Genomic DNA, 22,501 nt, shown 5'->3' on the forward strand with positions numbered 1-22,501 from the left:
ACGTTTAACTACGTAACGAAATATAAATTAATAGGGTACTTCAGCTTCGGCTTCAGCACGTTCCCTCATGTGTGCAGATGCTGACTTCCCCTGATTTCTGTGGCATAGAGCTCTTTATGCGACATTCAAAATATGTGGCACATTTTACGGGCTTTGTTGTTGTAGTTGCTCGTCGTTTGTTGCATCTACATGCATTTATGAGTTATTAAATCTTGCGGATTTATGAACTATTTGTGGGCGTTGAGCGACGACACGCGAGCTGGGAAAATAAAGGGCGTGGGTGCGGCGAGTGACAGGCGGTTAAATCAAATTTAATGAGCACTTGAGTTTCGCTAGAGATGTCCCCTCCTCCTTCTCCTGGCACCATAATCGTAATCCCCACCTTAATCGACTCTCTAATTTCCCGCAGCTCGGAAAGTTCTATCAAAAGTTTCGCCTGGCAGAGGCGGCGGCGGCGGCAAAAATTGAAATTACGCTAATTAAAATGCAATAAAATGTCGCTGAAATTGCGGCCAATAAATCATTACGATTCGCGGGGTGGGCGAGGGGAGAGGGGGTGGCGGGCGCTGGTTTCCACGGACAATGGTCATCTTAACCCTCTGATACATTTTGGTTTTGTTCAGTGTTGTATTAGTAGTGTTAAAGCTTTAAAGCCAAACAACAAAATTAGAGATGAACAATTACTGGTAGTATACTTATTAATTATTTATTGAATTTAAAATAATTATTAATAGTTGAATACTAAATGAAGTCAGTTTTCAATCAGGAAAAATAAACTGGTTAGTATTTTAAAATATTTATTTATTGTATTCTACGTTTAGCCTAAATATTATTATATATATTTTCAAGGACATGAACCTTTTAAAGTAGCTATCTAGCTAACATTTTAAAATGTATATTTGAAGTACATACGATGGCAAGAACTAGGAATTTTAAACACAGTCAACTAACACTTTTAATTCTATAAATTGACCGAAGAATGTCAATGTACTTAACCACGAACTTGGACCAAATCGATGGCAATAAGTGGAGACTGCAGGTGGTATTCGAGTGTTTGCCATAATCCTCGGGTATGTTACACATGTGTCACCTGGGTATGCAGAGGGTTAAGAGGCCGGCGTGGAAGACCAGGAACTTGAGGATCCCGAGGTGCGAGAGCCGACAAAGGAAATGTGGCTGCAATTTGCTTGAAAAAGCGATGCGCTCATCATCATTAGAGTGTTCCGACCACAGCTCACCCTCTCGATTGCCCCGATATGGTCCGACTATTTGCTTTATGATTTTGTTAATTCTGCCATTGAGCCTTAGATCGGCCATGCGGACCACGGGTACCATGGTACCAGATTGGCGTCTGTGGGAAAGAGATGCTCCTCCTCAGGGAAGCCAAGCTGATTAAAATTGCACAAGCTTGGCCAAATATTTTAGTGCCACTACTCCAGCTTCTGCTGCTCCTGCTCCTGCGAAAGCTAGCTGAAATTATGCGCAATTTGGCCAACAATGGCGTTTCCATTGCATCGTTTCGGTTAATCGGCAATCAATATATCTCAGGGGGCGGGGTGCCCCAGCGGGGAGGAGGGGGCAGCTGACATGGGCGCGCCCATTAAACATAAACAAAATTAAGTGACCATTAAAATGCCATAAACTGGCGGCGTTCATGGCCATGTCGCTGGATTAACTGCAGTTCGAGGCTAAGAGCGCCGAACTGCGAGCTCCAAACAACCAGCTATCTGCCGCAGAATGGATCCTGTGCACTGAGAAAAATCAGCTGTCTAGGCAAAACAATATTAAACTGCTTGTTAGAGCGAAATGAAGGTTTATTAACAACCCAATATTATTTTATAATTTCCTAATAAGTTTTCTTAAATGAGGTGACTCTTCTGATTTCGTATGAAAGTAAATTACATTTTGCGAATATTTTCCTAGTGCATCTGTAGCATCTGCACACCCCCTCCCAAGAGTTCCCAATCCAATAGCTGCCCCCCACCCAATCGGCCCACATAAATCGTGTACTTGCCGCTTGTAGCTTTCAATTTGTGACAAGCCGTGGCAGAGTTGCAGGACAGGAGTCTCCTGGAGTCTCTCCTCTACAAAATGCTGCGTGGGCGAGGTGCCATGTCCCCCCCCTTTCCTTACCTCCCCCTTTTAGTTGTCTGACCGCTTACGCAAAAATGTTTCAATTAAGTTGGAATCGGGAGTGGGAGTTGTGGCAGCACCGGATGTTAAATGCGATCCTGAGAAATGGCAGCGCGGCACGCAAATCATCAGCGGACGAGTCGCAGCCAGGTGCCAAACCGCAGGGAATCGGCTCCACCAAACCCCTCGTCCCCCTCTGGATGACCCACTCTGGTTAGCGGACTGATTGATTTATCGGCCCCAACTTGCAGCTAATTGAGTTATATTAACCCCGGTCGATCGGACGACGGGCAAAAGCTCTCACACTGTCGTCATCGGAGGCATCAGGCAGCGTCATCATCATAATCATCGTCATCGCAGTCGGCCTCCGTTTGACGTTTGAAGTTTGACGTCAAGATTGGGGCTTAAACAGGGGCTGGAACTTAGGCCCAGTCTCAGACCTGACTTTATATGGCTAAAACGCGCCATTAATTGCTGAGTCGAGCGAAGCTGAGCGGTAGCTGCATAAGTGGCCCATGGCGCTACGGCACTGCCTTTAATATTTATTGTCAATTATTGCTACTTTAATTGTCAATTATTAAAAAGCGTCGCGCACTGAGAAAAAGCAGACGTTCTGGTTACAGGCGCAATGCGAATAAAGGATATCTTAATTAAAATGAAGGGCTGATCTCGTTGCAAGTAAACAAATTGTGATTAATATCAGATACAGATACAGATTTACTGAATACCCAAACAGAAACAAGTTAGTAATTATTTTTACAGCTGCGTTTAACTCAACACCTCCCATTTCATTTATCTCAAAGCACAGAAAAGAAAGGAAACAATTTACAAAATAAAATATGTATTTATATTTCAGTAAAGATAAAATAGCAATGCCCACGAATTGCTTCTTACTTTATCCATATTCATGTATTCATAAATAATTTTCAAATCATATGATTATAATAGGTTGCTGTTTTCTATAGCTACACATTTATTAGAATTTTTTATATTTTACTTCCGCATAAAATAATAATTGGAATATCTGAAAAGTATATTAATTCTTGTAGTGCACACTTGGCTGTGCGAGGAAATCGGCGCGTCACACGCTGCGTATGCGCAATCAGTGCGTAACCTGAGGTGCGAGGCTGTCAAGGCAGCCATTTCAGGCCATTCCATCACTTCAACCTCGCTTTCATGGGGCAGTGGTTGAAATGAGGTCTGCTCCCCTTTCGCAGGTCATCAATTATCCAGTAAAAATCAGCAAAAAGCAGCTGGCGAATTCCCTTCCACAGGAATGGACACTATATACGCGATTCGGGCGACCATTTCGGTGGTTTCCCTCCATTAGACTGCTCCAATTTCGGGCAGCTTCTCCCCTTTCACTCACTTTATTGAGTTGTAAAATGAAGTCGGCGGCCCAGTTGGAGGCTCAAACTGCTGGCTGCAGGTGCCAACGCAATTCGAGTAGCCTGAATGGCACAGTTTGATACTGATATATTCGCTATATATATATATTGTGTACACACGATCTGCGGATCCGAGCATCTGCAATCAGCAGCTCCCGATTGCGATCGCTCATCACTCACTTATGGCGGAGAAAGATGGAGCGGCACGATCCAAGGTGAATTCGGTGGCACAGCCTGCTCATTATTTACTGAGGATTTTGGGCGGCGAAAGGGGCGAGTCCATCGAATTGGTGCAGCAAATTTGAGGCAATCTGAAGCTGCAATTCAAAATATTTTACTTACTGCAGCACGCAATCAAATGCTCAGTAAGTTTCTTTTTCTTTTGCCAGTGCATTTGTTTTTAGGCCGCTGCTGCATATCCAATTGCTGATTTACTGATCGCTGGCAGTATCTAATAACAAATTTATCGCACAATTAACACAGTTCCAAACATTTGGACAACTCTAAAAAATGCCAAACCATTTGTCTGCCCCATTCGCTAGCCTTTTACCTTTTGTCATTAATGTTCTGTTCGCTGTGGGTGTCTGGGCCAGGCCAAAAAGCGATAAGCCAAGGCGTAAATCAACAGCAAGGTGTTCGGCATGCGCCCCTTCCACATCCTGCGAGCGAAAAAGGACTAGGAGTGACTAGAGGACTAGAGTGGCAGGACATGCCGCAGCAAGACATGGTTAAGCAGGCTCCAAAAGCCACCTGGCACCGGGCCTTCTAATCAACTCGCAAACAGGACGACCTGCAGATCCTGCTGCACATTCATCGCCACTCGCCGCCTCGGCTCATAAAAACCAAATGAATGAATGGCTTCTACTCCTGGCCTGCTGAAGTCGAGGCAAGTGGCGAAAAAATGCGAAACAGAAACAGGAACAGCACAAACACTTTACGACAAGCCGCACAAATTGGAAGCTCTTTTTTGGACCAGGACTCTTGGCCTTTGCTACCCTGCAGCGGAGGGTATGACGACTGGGCGGGGAGCTTTGTCTCTGCTGATTTATAAGGTATGTATGTGGCATACATACTTGATAACTGGGAACTGCCTAGTATTATTCAGAGTGCCTTTTAATGGCATTATACTCTGGAGATTATACCATGGTTGAACAAGAACAATGTACAATTTGAATGTTAAGAACTTCTTATATCCTAGAAACTGTATAGTTCTTTCTTAGTTTCTTGCATTTACAACTCTTTCAATTACTTAGCATAGTTCTTAGAATGCATTTACACCTAATAACTTATTTGTTGTTTCTGTCAAATAATTTCACAGGGTATCAATGCCTTTCATGCACTATCACCCATCAGTTTTATGGCCCGCATCATGTTGATGCTGATGACACAGGCTGAAGCGGAATGGAACGGATGTGAGCTGAGCTGAGCAGTTCAGTTGAGTTCAGGGAACATGGCATTCTTGACCCGCCATTTGCGTGAGGGCCTCCTTCTTCTAGATGATATGTCTTCTGGGCGGATTTTGGGGCCCCACATCAATCTGCTGTTTTTGCTGCTCTGGGCGACTGACTCTACGAGCGACTGCAAGTGCAAATGAAATGCAATTTTTTTGGGCGGCGCTTATCGCTCGTGTTTCATCTGCTTGGCGGCTGTTGCGGTGGCGGCAGAAATTAAATAACCCAAAAATTCGCTTGTCAAAGCGCCAGACGAGAAATTGAAAACTTGTAGGAGGCGGTGGTGCTGCAATTGAAATTGCAATTGCAATCGCATTTGCCCCGCTGATGCTTTTCCTGCTTCTGCAACTGCTGCTGTGATTGCTGTTGCATTTTGACTTTTTTTTTGACTGCCGATTCCAATCGGTCTGCGGCGGGTGCCGCGCTCCGTTTGGCAGCGCCCAAAGAGCCAAGAAACGCGATTGGAATCGCTCATTTCACCCGCCTGCACTGCGCGAAACACAGTTGTCCTTTCACTCAAACCAATTTTACATTTAACTGAAAGAAAATCAACATTTTAAACAAACGATGGTTCACATTTAGTGCGTGATATGACTGGAACTATGTTTAATATATTACTTTTTACAGCAAACAAAGTGGCGATTTTTTGCAGTGTGGGACACTGGCTGCCCGTTGGGGCATTGGTGGTGCACTCGGTGGTGCACTGGGGCCACGTTTCCCACACTCACGCACTCGGATCGCGGGGCAGGCGAGCGTTTCTAAATCGATGCCAAATGCATGCCAAAATGACTCAAAGACAAACCGCAAAAGACTATAAAAGATTTCTTTTCTTGTTCGATACGCCAGCCAGAGATAAGAGCCTGATGGTCAGGGGCAGTGTGGGGGGCTAGGGGGCAGGGTGCCTAAGGGGGCGGTGGTGCAGAAGGCAAAGCGCAGCTGCTGCTGCATTAATTACACCACGTTGCAACCTCACAGGGTTGTGGGGCGGGAGGGGGCATCACGCGGGCGGGGGAAAGTGCTGCGGCGGCTGGCAGGTGAAACCGGCTAGATGGTGTCTTGCGGGGGGCAGGGGGGTTTCTTCTTGGGTTCCTTGCTCGCAGCACCCGCATAACCCGCTCACCTAAGCTCCATCGCACCACCGCACCACTGCACCACTGCACCACTGCACCACCGCAGACTGCGTTCTTCACTCCATCAGACGCGAATCCACTTCAATCCACTCAAGCTGCGCTCCTCTGCCCATAAAATTCATAGCTTTCCGAATGTCATTTGTCGTTAACAGCCGCAAAATTGTCTGCACTGGCGGGGAAATTTTGGGGTTCCCATTCGAGGAACAAATCAATGGAATCACGGAATTGTAGCCACAAAATTGCCAAGCGATTGTGCATTTCCTCTGCTAATAATGCAGGTTGCAGTTTCTTCGGTGGTAAATGGATTTGGGGCAAGTTTCTACCAGTACTTAATGGTAGATCACACAATGATATTTGGGAAAGAAAGATATCAGAATCCTTAGAATTAAGAAAGATCATTTGTTGGAAGTGTATGGAAAGGATTTTTCGTTACTACTTACTATCCAAGGATAAGAACATTGGCAGCTTTTGTGAAAGAAGTACTGTTTACTACTAGCAATGTCAAAGGGCAATGCAAGAATCAAGGATAATTATTAACACAATTAACTATGGTTATGTAAGAGACTAAGCAATTGAAGAAAAGATAAACAATATAAAATACAATTGATTTTATTTGCTCGCAGTACAATAGATATAGCTTAGTTGTATCCCAACCAACTCTCCATTAACATGTCCCCCCTCAACCTTTCGCCTTCAATCATCCGCTTTGAATAACCAAGCTTGAAATGACTCTTCCCATTTGTGGGGGCCATCAGTTCTGGCTGACAATCGATTGGCCCCTGGCTCCGCTGCCTTTTGGCCCCCGGCCAACTCATCTTCCAGCGATGAGTTACACCCACGATGCGAGGTACACAAACAGTCGCTAGACTGAGTCCCAGACTGGTGATGCAGCAGGCAGCGGGCTGACCTTAATCGCAAATTTGCATGTGGCATGTTGCAGCTGCCGGTGCAGGTGGAGATGCAGGTGGAGGTGCAGGTGGAGTTTTGTAGTTACCCCCTTGATTTTTACACAGGTACACCCACACCCACATGCGACCTTAGCTTAAGTCAGAGGTAAGGGGGGTTTCTTGGGGGAGTGGCAGCTCATTGACTTCCATTGATGGCTGGGCAATAAATTGCTGTCGCCGTTGCAGTTGCAGTTGCATATTTCCTAAGGTCGCCTGAGCGGAAAACCCGTTGTGGCAGGCTGGGAAACGAGCAACACCCGCAATTCCGATTCCACTCGATTGCATATACATATCTACTAGATTTTTTTAAGCCGCGCTTTTGTTTTTCTCCCGCGCCGCTGACTTGCAGCTGCAATTGCTGCGGCTGCGACTGCTGCTGCTGCTGCTGCTGCTGCAACTGCAACTGCAACTTCAGCTTGATTTATGCGACAAGAACGGCCGCGAAGGCCGTTGCACATATGGCAAAAATTGTCAACACACTGCGGCCCATAAAAGCAGCGGCTATGGGAGATTCGAACACGATACGCGGCCACCGGACAGATACGGATTCGGATTCAGATTCATGACTGGGAGGGCACTGGGGAAAATGCCAAATCGGAGGCGGAATTGTGTTTATTGAAAATGTAGAGCATAGTAAACTGCCCGATATAAAATATGAAAAATGGTGGGTGCTTACAGAAATCTTAGGTATACTGACTTTTTAAAGTCACAGATATAATTGTGGAATCATCATACAGAAATACTTTTCAGTTTTGATTCCTAAATATATTTGTATATTTTTTGAAGCAATCCCTTCTGTATTTTTATAGCTATTTTATCTAACAAATGTACCATATTTTGTACTCCATATTTATTCATAAGAGAAGCCATAGAAAATGAGTAACAATAATATACATTTAGGTTCATAAGTTAATCTTTTTTTTGTGCGCTATATTGTCTGATCAATCATACTACTTTGCTGATCTAGCATGTGACACAATTTCTATTTATGCTCCTCTGTATAGGTAATATTTTCTCGCAGTGTATGCTTACCGGCAATCAACACATACTGATCATATGCAAGTGGTAAGTGGTCAGCACAATCGGCCAGTGAGGCTGTCTATTAATTAAGCGGCCATAGCAGCCACAAAAAATTAAATGAAATGCTTGACTGGCCTGGCTTGACTTGGCTTGGTTTTGCTTGGTTTTTCCTTGGTTTTTCTTGGTTTTGCTGCCGTTTTGGTCGTTGCACGTTCACCCGGCTACAAATTGCTCTTGCCACTTTGGTGCGCCAATCGGCGGACGGATCGTTTGACCAATATGCTTATCGTGGTGCCATAATCACTATCCATTGCCCAAGGAGCACTGAGGACAATGTTCAGAAAAATGGTCTGTGCTGACATTCCACTGCCCCATCCGCCAATATCTGCTCATAATTGTGCGTCAAGATTTCCAGGGAAAATCTCAGCTGCAAATCTATAAAAAGTTGACCATGTTTACGCTTTACGATGCATAATAGTCCATTGGCTTAGGCATTTTTTTTTCGTGCATTGCACTGAATTTTCTTGGAACATTTTATTAAAAACTTTACTCTTAATGGGCCTTGTGTTGGGTAAAGTATTTATTAATTGGATTGGAGCTGCAGTTTTGCTCCACCAATAGCTTAATTAGTAACAATTTGTTCTGCAGCTCACTTTTGCCTTTAGTGCTTCTCCACGATACTTTGGTGATTAAACTGAAAAAGTACTTAAAGATTTCAACAAAATTATCGTACGTTGAAATTGAAAAGTAACACTGCTCTAGTAAAAGCAAGTCTCTGCATTCTGTTGGCTTAATTCTGTTGATGTTATATTTTGTAATATATAAATAGATCTTGGTAACAGTTCTGAGCCATGTCCGTTTTGACCCACAGATGTGTGGTTGATTCGCTGAGCGGTTTGCGTCTGTTTTTTACAACCGTTGCCAAAGCAATTGAGCTCGCCCCTCAACGAGTTTTGGGCTTTGGTGGCACTCGGCACTTGGCACCCTTCACTCTGCGCCTGTCTAGCATTTAAACATTTAAACATTTAAACATTCAATTAACCAGCTCATGACGAATCGATGCGTCGCAAGGCATTAACCAGGCGGCCCAGCGAACTTTAAACGAAAATGCAAATTTTCCATTAACACCTAAATGTTGGAGACAATGAAGGGGACAGTGGGGGAGTGCAGCTTTCCAGCGGATTCAGTTGGGCTTCCGACTCGAAAGTACCACCTTCGTTTTGGCGAAGGACGCTTAATTACCACGCTTGCAAGCTGTTAATGACTGCCGCTGCCCATTCTGAAGCCCACTGAAGTTGGACTTGTCGTTTGGCCAGTCTTCTTTGGTGGAGCCGTTGGAGCACAGCTTCCGTTCCCAGGCTCTGCACACCCAGTTGGGGGGCCCTCGAGTCCCCCCCCTTGGTACGCCCCCCTTCGTGATTGCCCCGCGGATGTCTCCTCCTGTTTTGCTCAACGCCACGGGGCAGACTTCCGGCATAAAAATGTGTGTCATAAAAGAGCACAGGATGAGGAGGTGGAGTGGGCTGGAGTGGGGTATCAGGGATATGTGATGGGGTGCCGGCACCTAGATAGTAGGTGCAGGGTATAGAAGTTGTGCAGGGTATAGAAGTGGTGCAGGGTACTCATTAGTAATGCAGAGTACTCAGTAGTAGTGCTCCATTTAAGAAAACTAGCAGAGTATAACTTTGCTCTATCGAAAAGTAATGTTTAGATTGGAATAGCAATATCAGATGTCCATAATAATATTTAGCCTTTCATTATAATAGATAATATATACATATACACATTTGAATTGTAAGCCATGGGATTAACTTACAAGTTGGTGTTTGAAGAAGATGTTGCTTGCTCGTGAGTTTCAGATGTAAAAAAACTGTTACCAATAGTATAGGGTATGTACTAGTTCGCAGTCACGATGCATTCCCTAGACCCTCAATGATCCCATGGGCTCGACTTGAGCTCTTGTCCAACACTCGAGTTAGTCGCTTTTTGCCTCGACGGCTGGCATTTGCAGCGGCGATATGTAAATATATTTATTTATATAGCTTCGCACTGCGCCCAAGGTGCTCACCCGCTGACAATAGGTGGCGCTTTAGAGCATTTAATAGGCCATCCAAACTGAAGGCATAAAACTTTCTTTCGAATTTCCTTTCCCGTTGCAGCACTAAGTGCGATTCTATAATCACCCGATGGTCAGGTGCAGATGCCTCAGGCTGCAGACCCCGTTTCCCCACCCCCCCTCTCCACCACGTCGCCCCCAACTATTATACATATATATTTTTTTCCTTTTTTACTCCAGCACGCACGCAATCAAGCGGCAAATCAACAATTTTCCATAGCAAAACAGGCAACGGTTTTTATATTCAGTCTTGTGCGGGTGATTGACGCTTGTTGCATGCAACCGTTGCACCAGCCAGTCGATATTTAAGTGCTTTAAACCGCAAAAGAAGTTGGTCAAGGGGGGGTACGTAATGGTTGATGGGGGGAGGAGGTGGTGGGGCATAGGAGCGCCTTTGTGCCCCGTTGGGCGCCACAAACAGGTGAAATGTTTGCCAGATATCAACGGCTTTCAGCTTAGACCTTTCTAACGCCTATTTACGTATCCCCGCTGCACCGATGGCTCCTCTCGTCTTCATGCCACATGCGTGTGTCAACATGCGTGCAACAAGTTCCCACTCTTCCAAAACGTGGAGCTCTTCCTTGCAGTCTTTGCCATGCCTCCTGTTTTTTTTTTTTGGGGCTTTTGGGGCGCGGGTGCGTTACACTTGAAATTTATTACAACTCGATTGCTTGTATTTACCACATTTTTCTGCGCCTGATTTGGATCGGGCAGTTACACTAGCAGAAAGGGGTATGTACCCCAAAAATCTTTAAAAATATATTAAGAACTTACAAGAAACTCGGTTTCTGTTAACTTGCAATTAAGTAAAGTTAAAGTAATAAGTCATTATCAGCCAAGATACATACTTACCACTGCTTAACCTTACAATATTTATTTACAATACATTTATGAATCATTCCTAATTGCTGAATTTGGGAACCCCATAAGTTTTTCTTTCAGTGCTCTTTAGGACCGTTGCGTGGCCATCGTGTCATCGCCCACAACAAGGCAGCGCCATCGCCATCTCCATCTGCAATTCCTGCGCTGCGAGCGTGGCCCCTTGTAAATTAGCATATCGTGCGCGTAATCTGGCCAACAGGAGGCACCAAGTCTTCGACTCCAACTCTTACTCCGAATACGACTCCTTTTCTACCTGCCTTGGACTGCATATCCATATCCCATATCCCATATCCATGTCCTGCTGTTGCATTTGCCTTGGCTGTTTTTTCGGCATGCGAAGGCGTCGTCACGCAATGTGCGAGCACTTTTCTTGACCACTGTGTGGGCAGCTGCTGCTGCTCCTCCTCAGCCGAATTCTTAACCCCTTCCTTGCTGCTGCTGCTGCCGTTGCACTTTAGCTTAATGACATTTTATCTGCTGGAGCGGCAGTTGCCAAAAAAGAAGAGGGAAAAAAGAAGGGGGGAAATCGCGCATACGCAACGTTGGTTATGCAACATAAAACCAGCCAGAGATTTCTTTTTTATGCAATTGGCAACGGAAATTGTGGCCATTGCTTTTTATGCCCTTTTAATATGCAAAAGTTTTCGGCGAGTCACTAAAACTCAATTCCTGGGAGAGGCAACTCCTTCAAAAAATATTCATACTTGTCTATGCATAATGGCTGCCAAAAACTTTGCGTCCAATGGTCAACCAAAGTGGAGGGCTTGGTGGTCACACCAAGGAAGTGGATTTAATTTCGTTTTTATTGAGCTCAGCAAATCCAATTAGCCGGCGAACTTAAAGGATTCTCCCAAAAAAACATTCTTTAAAATTTTCTGTTGTTCTCCACAAAGGAGAGAAAATAAAGGACAAGTTTCAAGTCCTGTGACACGTTGAAGCCGCATTGTTAACTCTTGACTTGCCTTAAACTTTCTGACCCAAGTTCCTGCAGTCCTTTCGGTGTCTCCTGTCTCCTGTCTGCCTTTCTCCCCCATTCTCCACTTTTCTCCACCTTTCTCCTCCTTTCTCTGCCTTTCTCCTTCGCCTTCGTCTCTGGGCGGGTGTTTCGCATAAAAAATGTATGCGAAATCCCTGCACTGCAGCTGCAGCATTACGTGGTTAGCGAATTTATTATGCAGCAGTCGCCACCGACTCGTGTGTGCCGGGGAATCCCCCGAAAAGTTTGCGGAACTGCGGGAGGATAGTGTGCCAGGACAGCCCTTATCAACTAATTGCCTTTTAACAAACAAATCGTGCAGGAAATCATATTGAACCCAGGCACATTCATTAGAGCGGTTGCTAACAGCTGGACTGAAGGGAAGAATGGTAGTTGTGAAGTAAAGGGATTGGAAAGCATAATAACCTCATGGTAAGTGAAATTTTCTGTAAACTATCAGATACCTTAAGTAGAATATGTCTATATAGATAAAGATTTAAATTGGTATTTAAATGGAATACTTCTTAGTAGAAAATGACTAGTTTATGAAATAAGTTGTATATTTTAAACCATTGATGCCCTAAAAATTTTAAATAGAGTCGTTAAACTGGGACCTTCCTATAAATGTATATTGTAGGAAAAGTTGGCCTCACACTAATAACAACCAAAAGGTTTGGATTGCTTAGAGTTGTCTTCTGATCCTCTCAAGTCTTATATATACAGAATATCCCCTTAGTTCGCAGACTACGTGGTACCAAAATCCTAATCCACTGAGAAGTCTTCTTGAGCTCGGCACTTGCTTAAAAATTCTATTTCTTAAACGTGCCCTGCAATCCTTGCGGCAGGCCAAGGCTCCTCGAGTCCTTCCTTGGGCCAGGCAGACAGTCAGCAGCCGCCGTCCATATATATTCCAACTATATATATATATACATATATATATATATGCTCGGTTGGGAATACGGGTGCATAAGGATATTTTGGTGCTCGGGCTGTGAGAATTTAAGTGTTTTGTACGTGCGCCAACAGCAATTGGCAAATTCAAAGGCGTGTTAGCATGCCATCAGCAGTAGACTTCAGTTGCCAGCGGGTCCGGGTTTTGGGGCAAGAAACAGAAAAATGTGGCGGGCGGGGTCTTGGATAAACTCGCCCAAGGATACCCACACTCACACACACGCACTCACTCACACACACACAGGCGAAACCCAGGAGGGTGTTTGCGGGCGAATTATCCTTTCAATTTGACTTGGCATATGTGTGTGGTGGCCAAGTCTGCCCTTCCCTCCCTTTCTATCTCTCTTGGAAAATCGCATTTTAAATTTGAAACGTCTTGAGATTTCTTTTCTTGGCTTTTCTGTTCTCCAGCTTATTTTTTTTTTTTCTCGCTGCCCTTGTTGCCAAGTTGGCTTGTCCTTTTTGCCACATTGACGTATGTTGCGAGTTCCGTTTTCATTGCGATTTCACTCTAACTGAGGGTAAGTTCTACATATCAAAGAAGAAGGAGTTTTGAATTATGTTCCATATTAAAATGCTTTTTGAAATTTATCAAATATCTATTCCCTTTACTCACTTTCAATATTTCAGATTTGTGGCCTCTGTTAAAACTAGGTAGCTAATAATCAAGTGATTTTTTGTAGTTACTTTTGCATACTTTTCAATACATTTCTATCTTTTCTAACTCTATATTTTCTATCTAAAGAGCGTTCCAAAATCATGCGATTTCTTCTGTAAGATTTTCCCAACTTCCCCTTCCGCAGGCAGTGGGCAAATATCGAAATTGATTTATATTGAAAGGGTTTCAGACTTTGTCGGGCCACTTCCTGAGGTCGAGAACACACAGAGCGGAAGTCAAATCAATTGCCTCCGTTGGGCTTCCCAGTTTCCTTAGCGGAGGAGCAGTCACGTTCCGGCTGTGGAAAAAGCCACATCCTCATCCAGTGCACATGGCCACATGGATAATGCTGCCGCAAATTGCGGCAAACGAGTTTGCAACATTTAATGATGATTTCATGTAGGTGCCGCCGATAAACTCAATGCTAAATATTCCATTATTAATGTCATCGCCCGACTCATTCGATTCCATAATTAGTTGACCAGGCGGCAACAGGTTGTCCAGCCACTCGGTTGGTTTGTTCGTATGTTGGACTGATGGACCAATGGAGCATTGGTGCATTGGCCAGTTAGTCATTTTCCAACTCGGACGATTGGCTAAACGCTTTATGGCACAAAGTACCGTTGACACAACGCGATTCCCAATGCGCCCTGCAGGCCAAAAACGTTGCCAACTTTATGCAAAATGCAAATGCATTTCGTACTACTCTACCTCTCACATCTGATGGATGGCAAATGGACGGCAACGCATCTGAAGTTTTCGATGGTCTGGCCCGATGGTGATGGCTGGATGGTATAGAAGAGGGGTGTTGCCGCAGGGGGGGAGGTGCTATTATGGAAAGTCTGGGGAATCGCACTGGGCTGGGCCTTCGAGTCACTGAACTTAGTCACTGCGATTAGTCATGGCGATTTGCCTGTTTGCCGAGCTGCAGAATTCTGTGACCAAACTGCGATCGCTTGTGAATATGGCTAGAATATGGTAATGTGCTGGCATTGCCTGATCAGTTAATATTTTTCTCAGCAAGTTGTCGTTTATACATTCTCTTAAAATACAATAGCTGTATATTTCATAAACCAAAGATAACTAACAAAAAGGTGCATATGAATATTATTTTAAATGGTGGAAACCATTACATTTTAGGTGTTTGTACTTAATTATATATCGAGCTAAATTTGCAGTCAGATATTTTCCATGCTGGCAGAATTTCAATTTAACTTCCGCCTCCATATCCTTGAAGGCTCCTCTCGATGCCATAATTGCCGCATTGCTGTGATTTTCCTAATTGAATGCTCGCTGTGGCTCCGCGTAGCCCTCTTTTCCATGCCCATTGCAAATTGATACCTGCCGGTCACTAATGGACACTCTCCGCTGGCCGAGAAGTGGTGGTTCATAATTCACGGGTGGTTGGGTGGTTGGGTGGCTAGCGCTCCATGCAATTATGCAGGGAAAAAGAAATATATAGAGAAAAATAGAGAAAATAGAAGAAGAGAGCGCAGCAAACACCTTCCACAGTGCGGCCATAAAAGGCGAGCCCCAAGTCGAGTGGGCATATTATTTTATTTTAATTGAAACATTTATAGCTCCGCGGGTATTTAGAGGTGTAAAAGAGACGCGTTGCGCAAAAGAGCGACAATCGATTGAAGTGCCGATGTCAATTGCACTGCCATTGATTTGCATCTCAAGCTGGGCAAGGGGGTATCTCCCAAGGGGGGGTGTAAACTCAAGAGAATTCTCCATGTTCCTCCGCTTGTCGCTTGTCACATTGACAGACGCCCCACCTCCGGATACCATCGGTTTTTTTTGCTTTTTTTTGCCGCCTTTTGCCCATGAAGATTGACAAACTACAACGCAGACGCGTCTGCATGTTTGTTTAATTTTTTACTTAATTAAATTTGAATTTGTAATTTGCGCTCAACTATTTGGCGCTGGTGGTGGAGGAAAAAAAATGCACGAGCAGACTAAATCTGCCGGCCACATGAGCAAAGTTGTTCGCTGTGGCTGCTCTTCATGTTGCCTTAGCATTGAAAATGATGTACAAGTTGTTGGCTGTTGGCTGTTGGCCGTTGGCTGCGTTGGTGTGGCTGCAAAGAGGCCTGAAAAAGTCAATGGAGACAAGGGTTAAGCGAGCAGGGGGTTAAGCGGGCGAAGCGGTGAACAGGACGGAGGAGCAGTTGTCTGCCCGTCTGAACATTGCACTTTCAGTGGAGCAATGCAGCGAAAAAACCACGATCGTTTACAGTTTTAGCACACGCAAGATACCCTGTACTTTAAATATCGAAGGCTACAAAAATATGAGAAAAACTAAACTAAATCAATTTTTAGTTAGCTGTCGCTGTCAGTTATATTAGTTAGAGAAGACTTAAGGTTCTAAGGCATAGTAAATATATAACAATGATATAATAACTAACCATTGTGAAAAGTTGATTGAATTTCCATGTCTTCCGAAGCTCATCCATCGATAACTGAAGTCTCACTTATACACCCATTATCCCTATTATTACCTCTTATCCCCAAACGAGACGAGGGCCAGGAAAACACTCCCACCCAGAGCTGCCTGCACTTGGCAGAGCAGAAGATTTATCACATTGTTCCACAGATTGTCTGCAGATCTTTATATATACACTTTTTGTGTATATATGTATATGTACGTGGGGCATGCACCCGCACCAACCACAAGTGGGGAAAATCGCAAAGGAGACACATGTGTGAAAAGTGGCATCGCCGAAGAGGCTCGGTGTGTTGAACTTCGGAGATGAATCGCATCTCACTGGGAAAACTATTCGAGGAAACTGAATCCGCGTCTGCAATTTGCAATGTAATGAGCTTGATATGCATTCTCCAAAAAAATATCACCCTAAACAGATGTAAGGGGCGTTTGAAGAAGAGGGAGGATCCTCAGTCGGAGACAAGTGTCATCCTCCTATCCGTTGGTCTGCAGACCAAAAGGAGAAAAGTGCTTACACTTGAAGAAATGGGGAATTCGATAAAGAGAGCTTAATGTAGTAAGCGCAGTAGTATGATAATAGGACCAACCATAAACATTTGTGTGAGTAATTAAATATTTCCAGTATAACAGTTGTTTAGTATCATAAAGTATATAGATGGTTAGAAATTGTATTTAAAATAAATATGTTAACACCTTATTTTGATCATTTTGTTCAGTGTACCCATGTGGGGGAGTCTGCTGGGGAATATGCAGAGCCAGGAGTCGGTGACTGACTTTGCCTTGTTGCATGTCAAATTGCATTAGATTGGGACAGTTCTGGGAAATATTTCCCTCCTTCTCTCACTAAAAATAGCCGATGGAGAAATCATTCAGAGGCTGACTGCGACGAATTTTATGTTTCAATCAGGGAACACGAAAACATAAGAACTGAATGGAATGGAAGGTATCTCCAGCTCCGTCGGTGGTCCAATCAAATATTTTAATAGGCCTGGACCGCCAATCGAATCGATTGCGATTGTGTCGGATCAGAGTGGATCAGTCACTGCTGCTGGCTGATGACTTTCCCAGAATTAAAATTAATAATCGAAGCCATTTGATTTCAATAATTCGAAAGTCTCTGTCTACTCCGCTCGGTGGTCGCTCACCCACTGAGTGCCCAACCATCGAACCACCGAACCACCGCACCACTGAACCACCGAACTAACCAACCACCGCACCACTGGCCCACCAATCCCAGTTAATTACTTTTCACTGCACTTGACTTTGGTCACACGCTCAATTTGCCCCTCGGAAGCCGCTGCCCGTTGACTTTTCTCACCAGGGAAATCTCACAGCCGCCCCCCGCCTTTTCTCCACCTCCCCTCTCCCCTCTTCCCACCCCCTCTGTAAGCGGGAAACACGCAGAGATAAACCCGACTCGAATGAGTAGAAGCGAAGGGAGCGCGGGGAACCAGAACTAAAAAGAGTTGAGAGCCCAGCCAAACTGAGCCGCATGTTAATTTTCCGCATGCTAAACTTTTAGCACAGTAGCACCTAGAGATGGCCTTTGGCCAAATCGCCTTTGAACAAGTAATTATACCTATAAGTTCACGTGTGCTTAAATAGTTAATTCTATTTAGGCTGTTTGCAGATTGCAGAACTTAAATTAGCCATTCGAATGTTCTGATCAAAATACTGATATTTATAGTCGCAAAAACCAGAAAAACGATTTTCGGCCAATTTCAAAAATCATAATCAAAATTTGCAAAAAATTTGAAAAAAATTTAATTTTTTTTTGAAAACACAGTTTAATTTGAAATTTAATTACGAACTCAACGAGGTATGACATTCCATATTCGGACCAATATTTCGAATGCTGTGATCAAAATACTGATATTAATAGTCCCAAAAACCAGAAAAACGATTTTCGGCCAATATTCAAAAATCATCAAAAATTACAAAAAATGAGAAAAAAATTTAATTTTTTTTTGAAAACACAGTTCGATTGGAAATTTAATTACGAACTCAACGAGGTATGACATTCCATATTCGGACCGATATTTCGAATGCTGTGATGAAAATACTGATATTTATAGTCGCAAAAAAACAGGAAAACGATTTTCGGCCAATATTAAAAAATCAACATCAGTTTTCTCACGATCCCATCTCCAGTTGCCCATAAAGACGGTTATCGTAGGCAGTTCGCTGGCTTCGCGGGTGCTGGGCAGTGAGATGTGGGATCTGGCATCTGAAATCTGGCATCTGGGTGTGGGCATTGCCAATGCTCAGCTGCAGGACCCCATCTCCAGCTCCAGCTCCGATGGCAGCTGCTCCATCTCCATTCGCAGCTCCAATGGCAGCTCCATCTCGGACATGCCTAAATCGCCGCTAAATTGTTATCTACGAGTGCAGCGTGTGCGCTGGCATTTCGGTTTGCCATTCGGCCATTCGGCCATTTGGCCATTCAACCATTTGGCCACTCGACCATTTGGCCAGTTAACCATTTTAGCATTTTGCCACTTTGCCAATGTAGCATTTTGCCGGGCAAACGCAGCCGCTTTGGCATCTCCGCGCTGGTAATTAAAAACACATTCAATGTGCGGAAAATCACAGGCAGCGGCGTCCTCCGCTCGGCCAATTTCCATTTCCATTTGGCCAGCCCCAGAGGCCGCCGCGGATGGGGCCATTAACTCTTGTTTGTTGCAGCGCCAATTTGACACATAATTCCATAACTCCATGCTGCATGATGGGCTTTGGACTACAGGGTGTGTGTGTGTGTGTGTACTCCTCCCTCGAATGCAACGAACCTGATGCATTTATTTGCTTTTTGGCAGTGCAAACAATTTCGATTTATCGCCAGAACTCACGCGGAGCATGCGTAGCCTTTAACTGCGACCACAACTCGGATATTGGCTCTCTTGGCCATGGCTTAAATCTGAAAAAAATGGTGAAAAAAAAATAGAAAATCGCTGGAGTTTTCGGTTTGCGGATGGGGAAAAGCTGTGGCAGAGCCTGTGTGGCCAGTTGCATTCGGGGAAATATTGTGTGTGGGTCGTGCGGTTTCTGATCGTAATTGCATTTCATTACATGACTGGTTGCCTCAAGGTCGTATCGGGCCAAACGACACATACTTACGCTACACTGAGAGAAAACCAATGAATGAATTAGCATAGTGCACTCAAATAGTTTTCAATAAGTTTTCAATAACTTTTATAAGCAGTAAAAATAGTGGAAATGATCATTGCACAAAGTAGATTTATATTTTTAAATATTTACTAAAATTCAAAGCCTCTTTTTTAGTTAAGAACTTAAGCTAAGTAGCTTATGCTACGATTTTCAGTGTACCCGTTTTGTACAAATGTCATGCTTATAAACCAGGCCATTATCAATTGCATATTTGTTCTATTAACTTTATTGTCTTTGCCCCAGGCGAATGGACATTTGACAGTTTGAAATCGAATGGCAATCAAATCGAACGACAATTGTTGACAACTGGCAATTTAAAGATATGTATTTCTCATTATTCTGCAGCCCAAAGACATTCAAGTTGAAGATTGGAGTTCCGTTCTTTCTTTCAAAAGAGCAGCGATTGCATGACTTGCTATGGTATGTTTGCACATATTCGAACTCAATCCACTCTTTCACTATTTTCTCCTATAATTACCATTAGCATTTCCTCATATTTTTTTTGGATGTCAGGATTTCATATACACAAACTTTTGGCTGACAGCTTTTCGTGGCATGGCAGACTGTCTACAGCCGAAATAAAGTGTTTTACGACATATTTAAATTTAACTACCATTATGCACATTATCCACTTAGCGCAAATTGCCGCCCCCTGATATATTAGGCAGCCCCACGAAAAAAAAAATAACAATAAAAAATTAAAAACAAACCCGAAAAGAAGTCAAGTGGAGTGCACAACAGACTGGGCGAAAAAAAGAGAGCAGAATTTGTGACAGCTCGTAAATAAAAAATTAATTTCTCTGCTCCTTTTTTTTCGTCTTTTTTGGCAATTTTTTTATGCTACCAGCACGCGATGATGACGCGACTGGCGAAAAACTCCGCCTTCTTCTCAGACTTCCTCATTTGGGTCTGTAATTATGCGAAGTAGACGGAAAATATTACCAAAAAATATTTGCAGCAAATGTTTTTTATCGTTCACATAATATATATTTGGAATTGTTTGTCTAGATTGGCGATTTCAAGTAGGGGATAAGCCAAATATTTGACGTTGGGAACTGCCAACGTCCAAAGCAATTTGCTTGGGACCACACGGCGTATGTGTAATCTATGCAAAAGAGAAGGGGGAGTGAATCAGTGGGAATAGCGAAAGAGATACGAGGAGATGGGGAAACTGGGGGATGGATACCTATTGCTAACTTCATTAGGCGCCAAATTAAGCGATAAAACTGTAAGAAATTCATTAAGCAAATTCTCATGACCAAACAAGGCAAACAACAAACGATAGACAGAAGCTGCCGAGCAGGAGAAAAAGTCAGGAGAAGTGGAGTTGGAGTTGTAGATGGAGATGGAGACGATGGAGCACCTGGTGAAGCAGCCAAGAAGCAGCCACAGATTAGGCCCTCCGAATTGGGGAAAGGCCAAAAAGCCGATCGTTGAAATACTCTTTACAATGGTGCAAAATCAAACAGATTGCGGCAAAAGTGAAGATAGATAGAGTTATCTTTAGTTAAATAAGTAGCAAATATTAGGTATGTTTAATATCAATTATATCAGATGCTGTGGAGTTTTCCAGTAAATAAATATGGAATGTCTTATTTGAAAAGGCGTATTAACCCATTAATTTTTAAAGGTATTTCAAACGAGCAAAACGTGTTTGCTTTAAACTGATCTTGTGATCATAAATATTTTTTCTAAACTGAAAACCAAACGGTGAGCGGAAATTAAATTTTAGTGTAATATTTATTGTTCCTGTTTTCCTGTGCGAAACGCACAGCTACCCATTTGCGGTTAGGGTATTGCAAAATGGAAAGGCGGCAAGCTGGAAATTTGTTGCTGCCGAAAAAGAGTTGCGCAGGCGCAGATTCGATTGGGCGAATGTTCGGTTCCGTTCAGTTTAGTTCAGTTCGGTTCAGTTCAGATCGCTTCGTTTCAGTTTGCTTTGGTTAGGCTCAGTTCAGGTGATAGAGGTAGAGGTAGTTATAGAGCTGGAGAGGTGGAGAGGTGTTTTGGCTGGCGGCGTGTGAACGCCGACTTGGCTTTTTTGTTTTGTACGAGTATGTAAACTACACGCATGTACAGACGTACTTTCGATAGCAATCTCCGCTGAGCTGCGGCTGCAGATCGGCCTTTTGGCTGGATTTTTGCTTTGCGGCCGAGAGTCGGCTCTTTCATGGCAGTTGCCATTAATTAATTGAGCGCAAGCGCGAGCCGCTCACTCGCGATCATCATCGGCGGGATGTGGATGCACTGCAAGAAAATTTCAGTACTACCAGATATTTGTATAGCTCTTTTCTATCAACTAAATATTATAACTCCCACAACCACATGATACTTCAGTCAACAACAATAAGTATAATATATTATTTATAAAAACAATATCATATCATGAATATATCATTATGGTATCTTAGTTAAATCACTACTTATAGAAAGCATAGATATGGTGCGGGTATTGCCATATTTTTGTTCCAGTGTGTAACTTATGGATGCTGCAGATGAGATGCGGCTTCTGTCAGGCCTTCCTTTTGTTTGCATTACCAATTGCAATCTGGCCATCAGCATCTTGGCCAGAGGCGTTCACCGCGAGCCGGGCGTCTCCCTCTCTAATGGCCGATATCCGAGCTAATCCATTTAATTATTATTTATATCAAGATTGCGTCGATGAGCTTGCTGAAACTGGCGACGACCACGACGCCGCCCTGTCTGTACAGTTCACTTGAGTTTGAGTTGAGTTTGGTATAAGTTCTTAGTTCTGTACTGGCGACCCGAGGGTGCCACTTCATTCTGGGGAATGGCAACTGGGATCTGGGATCTCCGAGAGCTGAAAAACCGCATTGAGAAATGCAATTAAAGTCATTTGCTGCGGCAATGGCGACATAAAATGCCTTCGCTGCGGCGTCGGCGTCGTCGTCGGCACTTTTTGCATGCCGCGCGGCCTTTTTTTATGCCTGCGCAGCAGCAGAACGAACAGGATGCCGGCCAAGGCAGCAAAAAGTGAGCCTGGGCGCGGGGAAGCAGGACAACGGCGATACCCTGGAATTAGTCATGGGTGTGTCTCTACCTGGGACATACGCAAATAATTCAGACAGAGTTAAACAGATACTGCAGCATCTTATTACTGCTATAGTTCTTGGATGTTAAGGTACAAATGCAGAGTAATGTAGTATTAAAATATATTATATATCAACTTTGGCAAAAATCTTGTACAATGTATTCAGTTAAAATCTTTGCTTTCAAT

The 22,501-nt window shown here is 43.7% G+C and overlaps 1 protein-coding gene across 1 annotated transcript in view; it reads left to right on the forward strand.

Annotated features, from left to right (window-relative positions):
- The first annotated feature begins 17,637 nt into the window (after positions 1-17,637).
- The window catches only part of LOC120447705, a 52,357-nt gene continuing 47,493 nt past the window's right edge, over positions 17,638-22,501 (forward strand). The window contains exons 1-2 of the mRNA XM_044005951.1: positions 17,638-17,667; positions 18,250-18,492. Coding sequence (XP_043861886.1) covers positions 17,638-17,667; positions 18,250-18,492 — 273 coding nt within the window. The remainder of the gene's footprint in view (positions 17,668-18,249; positions 18,493-22,501) is intronic.

This window comes from Drosophila santomea, chromosome 3L (assembly GCF_016746245.2).
Source record: "Drosophila santomea strain STO CAGO 1482 chromosome 3L, Prin_Dsan_1.1, whole genome shotgun sequence".
NCBI lineage: Eukaryota > Metazoa > Arthropoda > Insecta > Diptera > Drosophilidae > Drosophila > Drosophila santomea.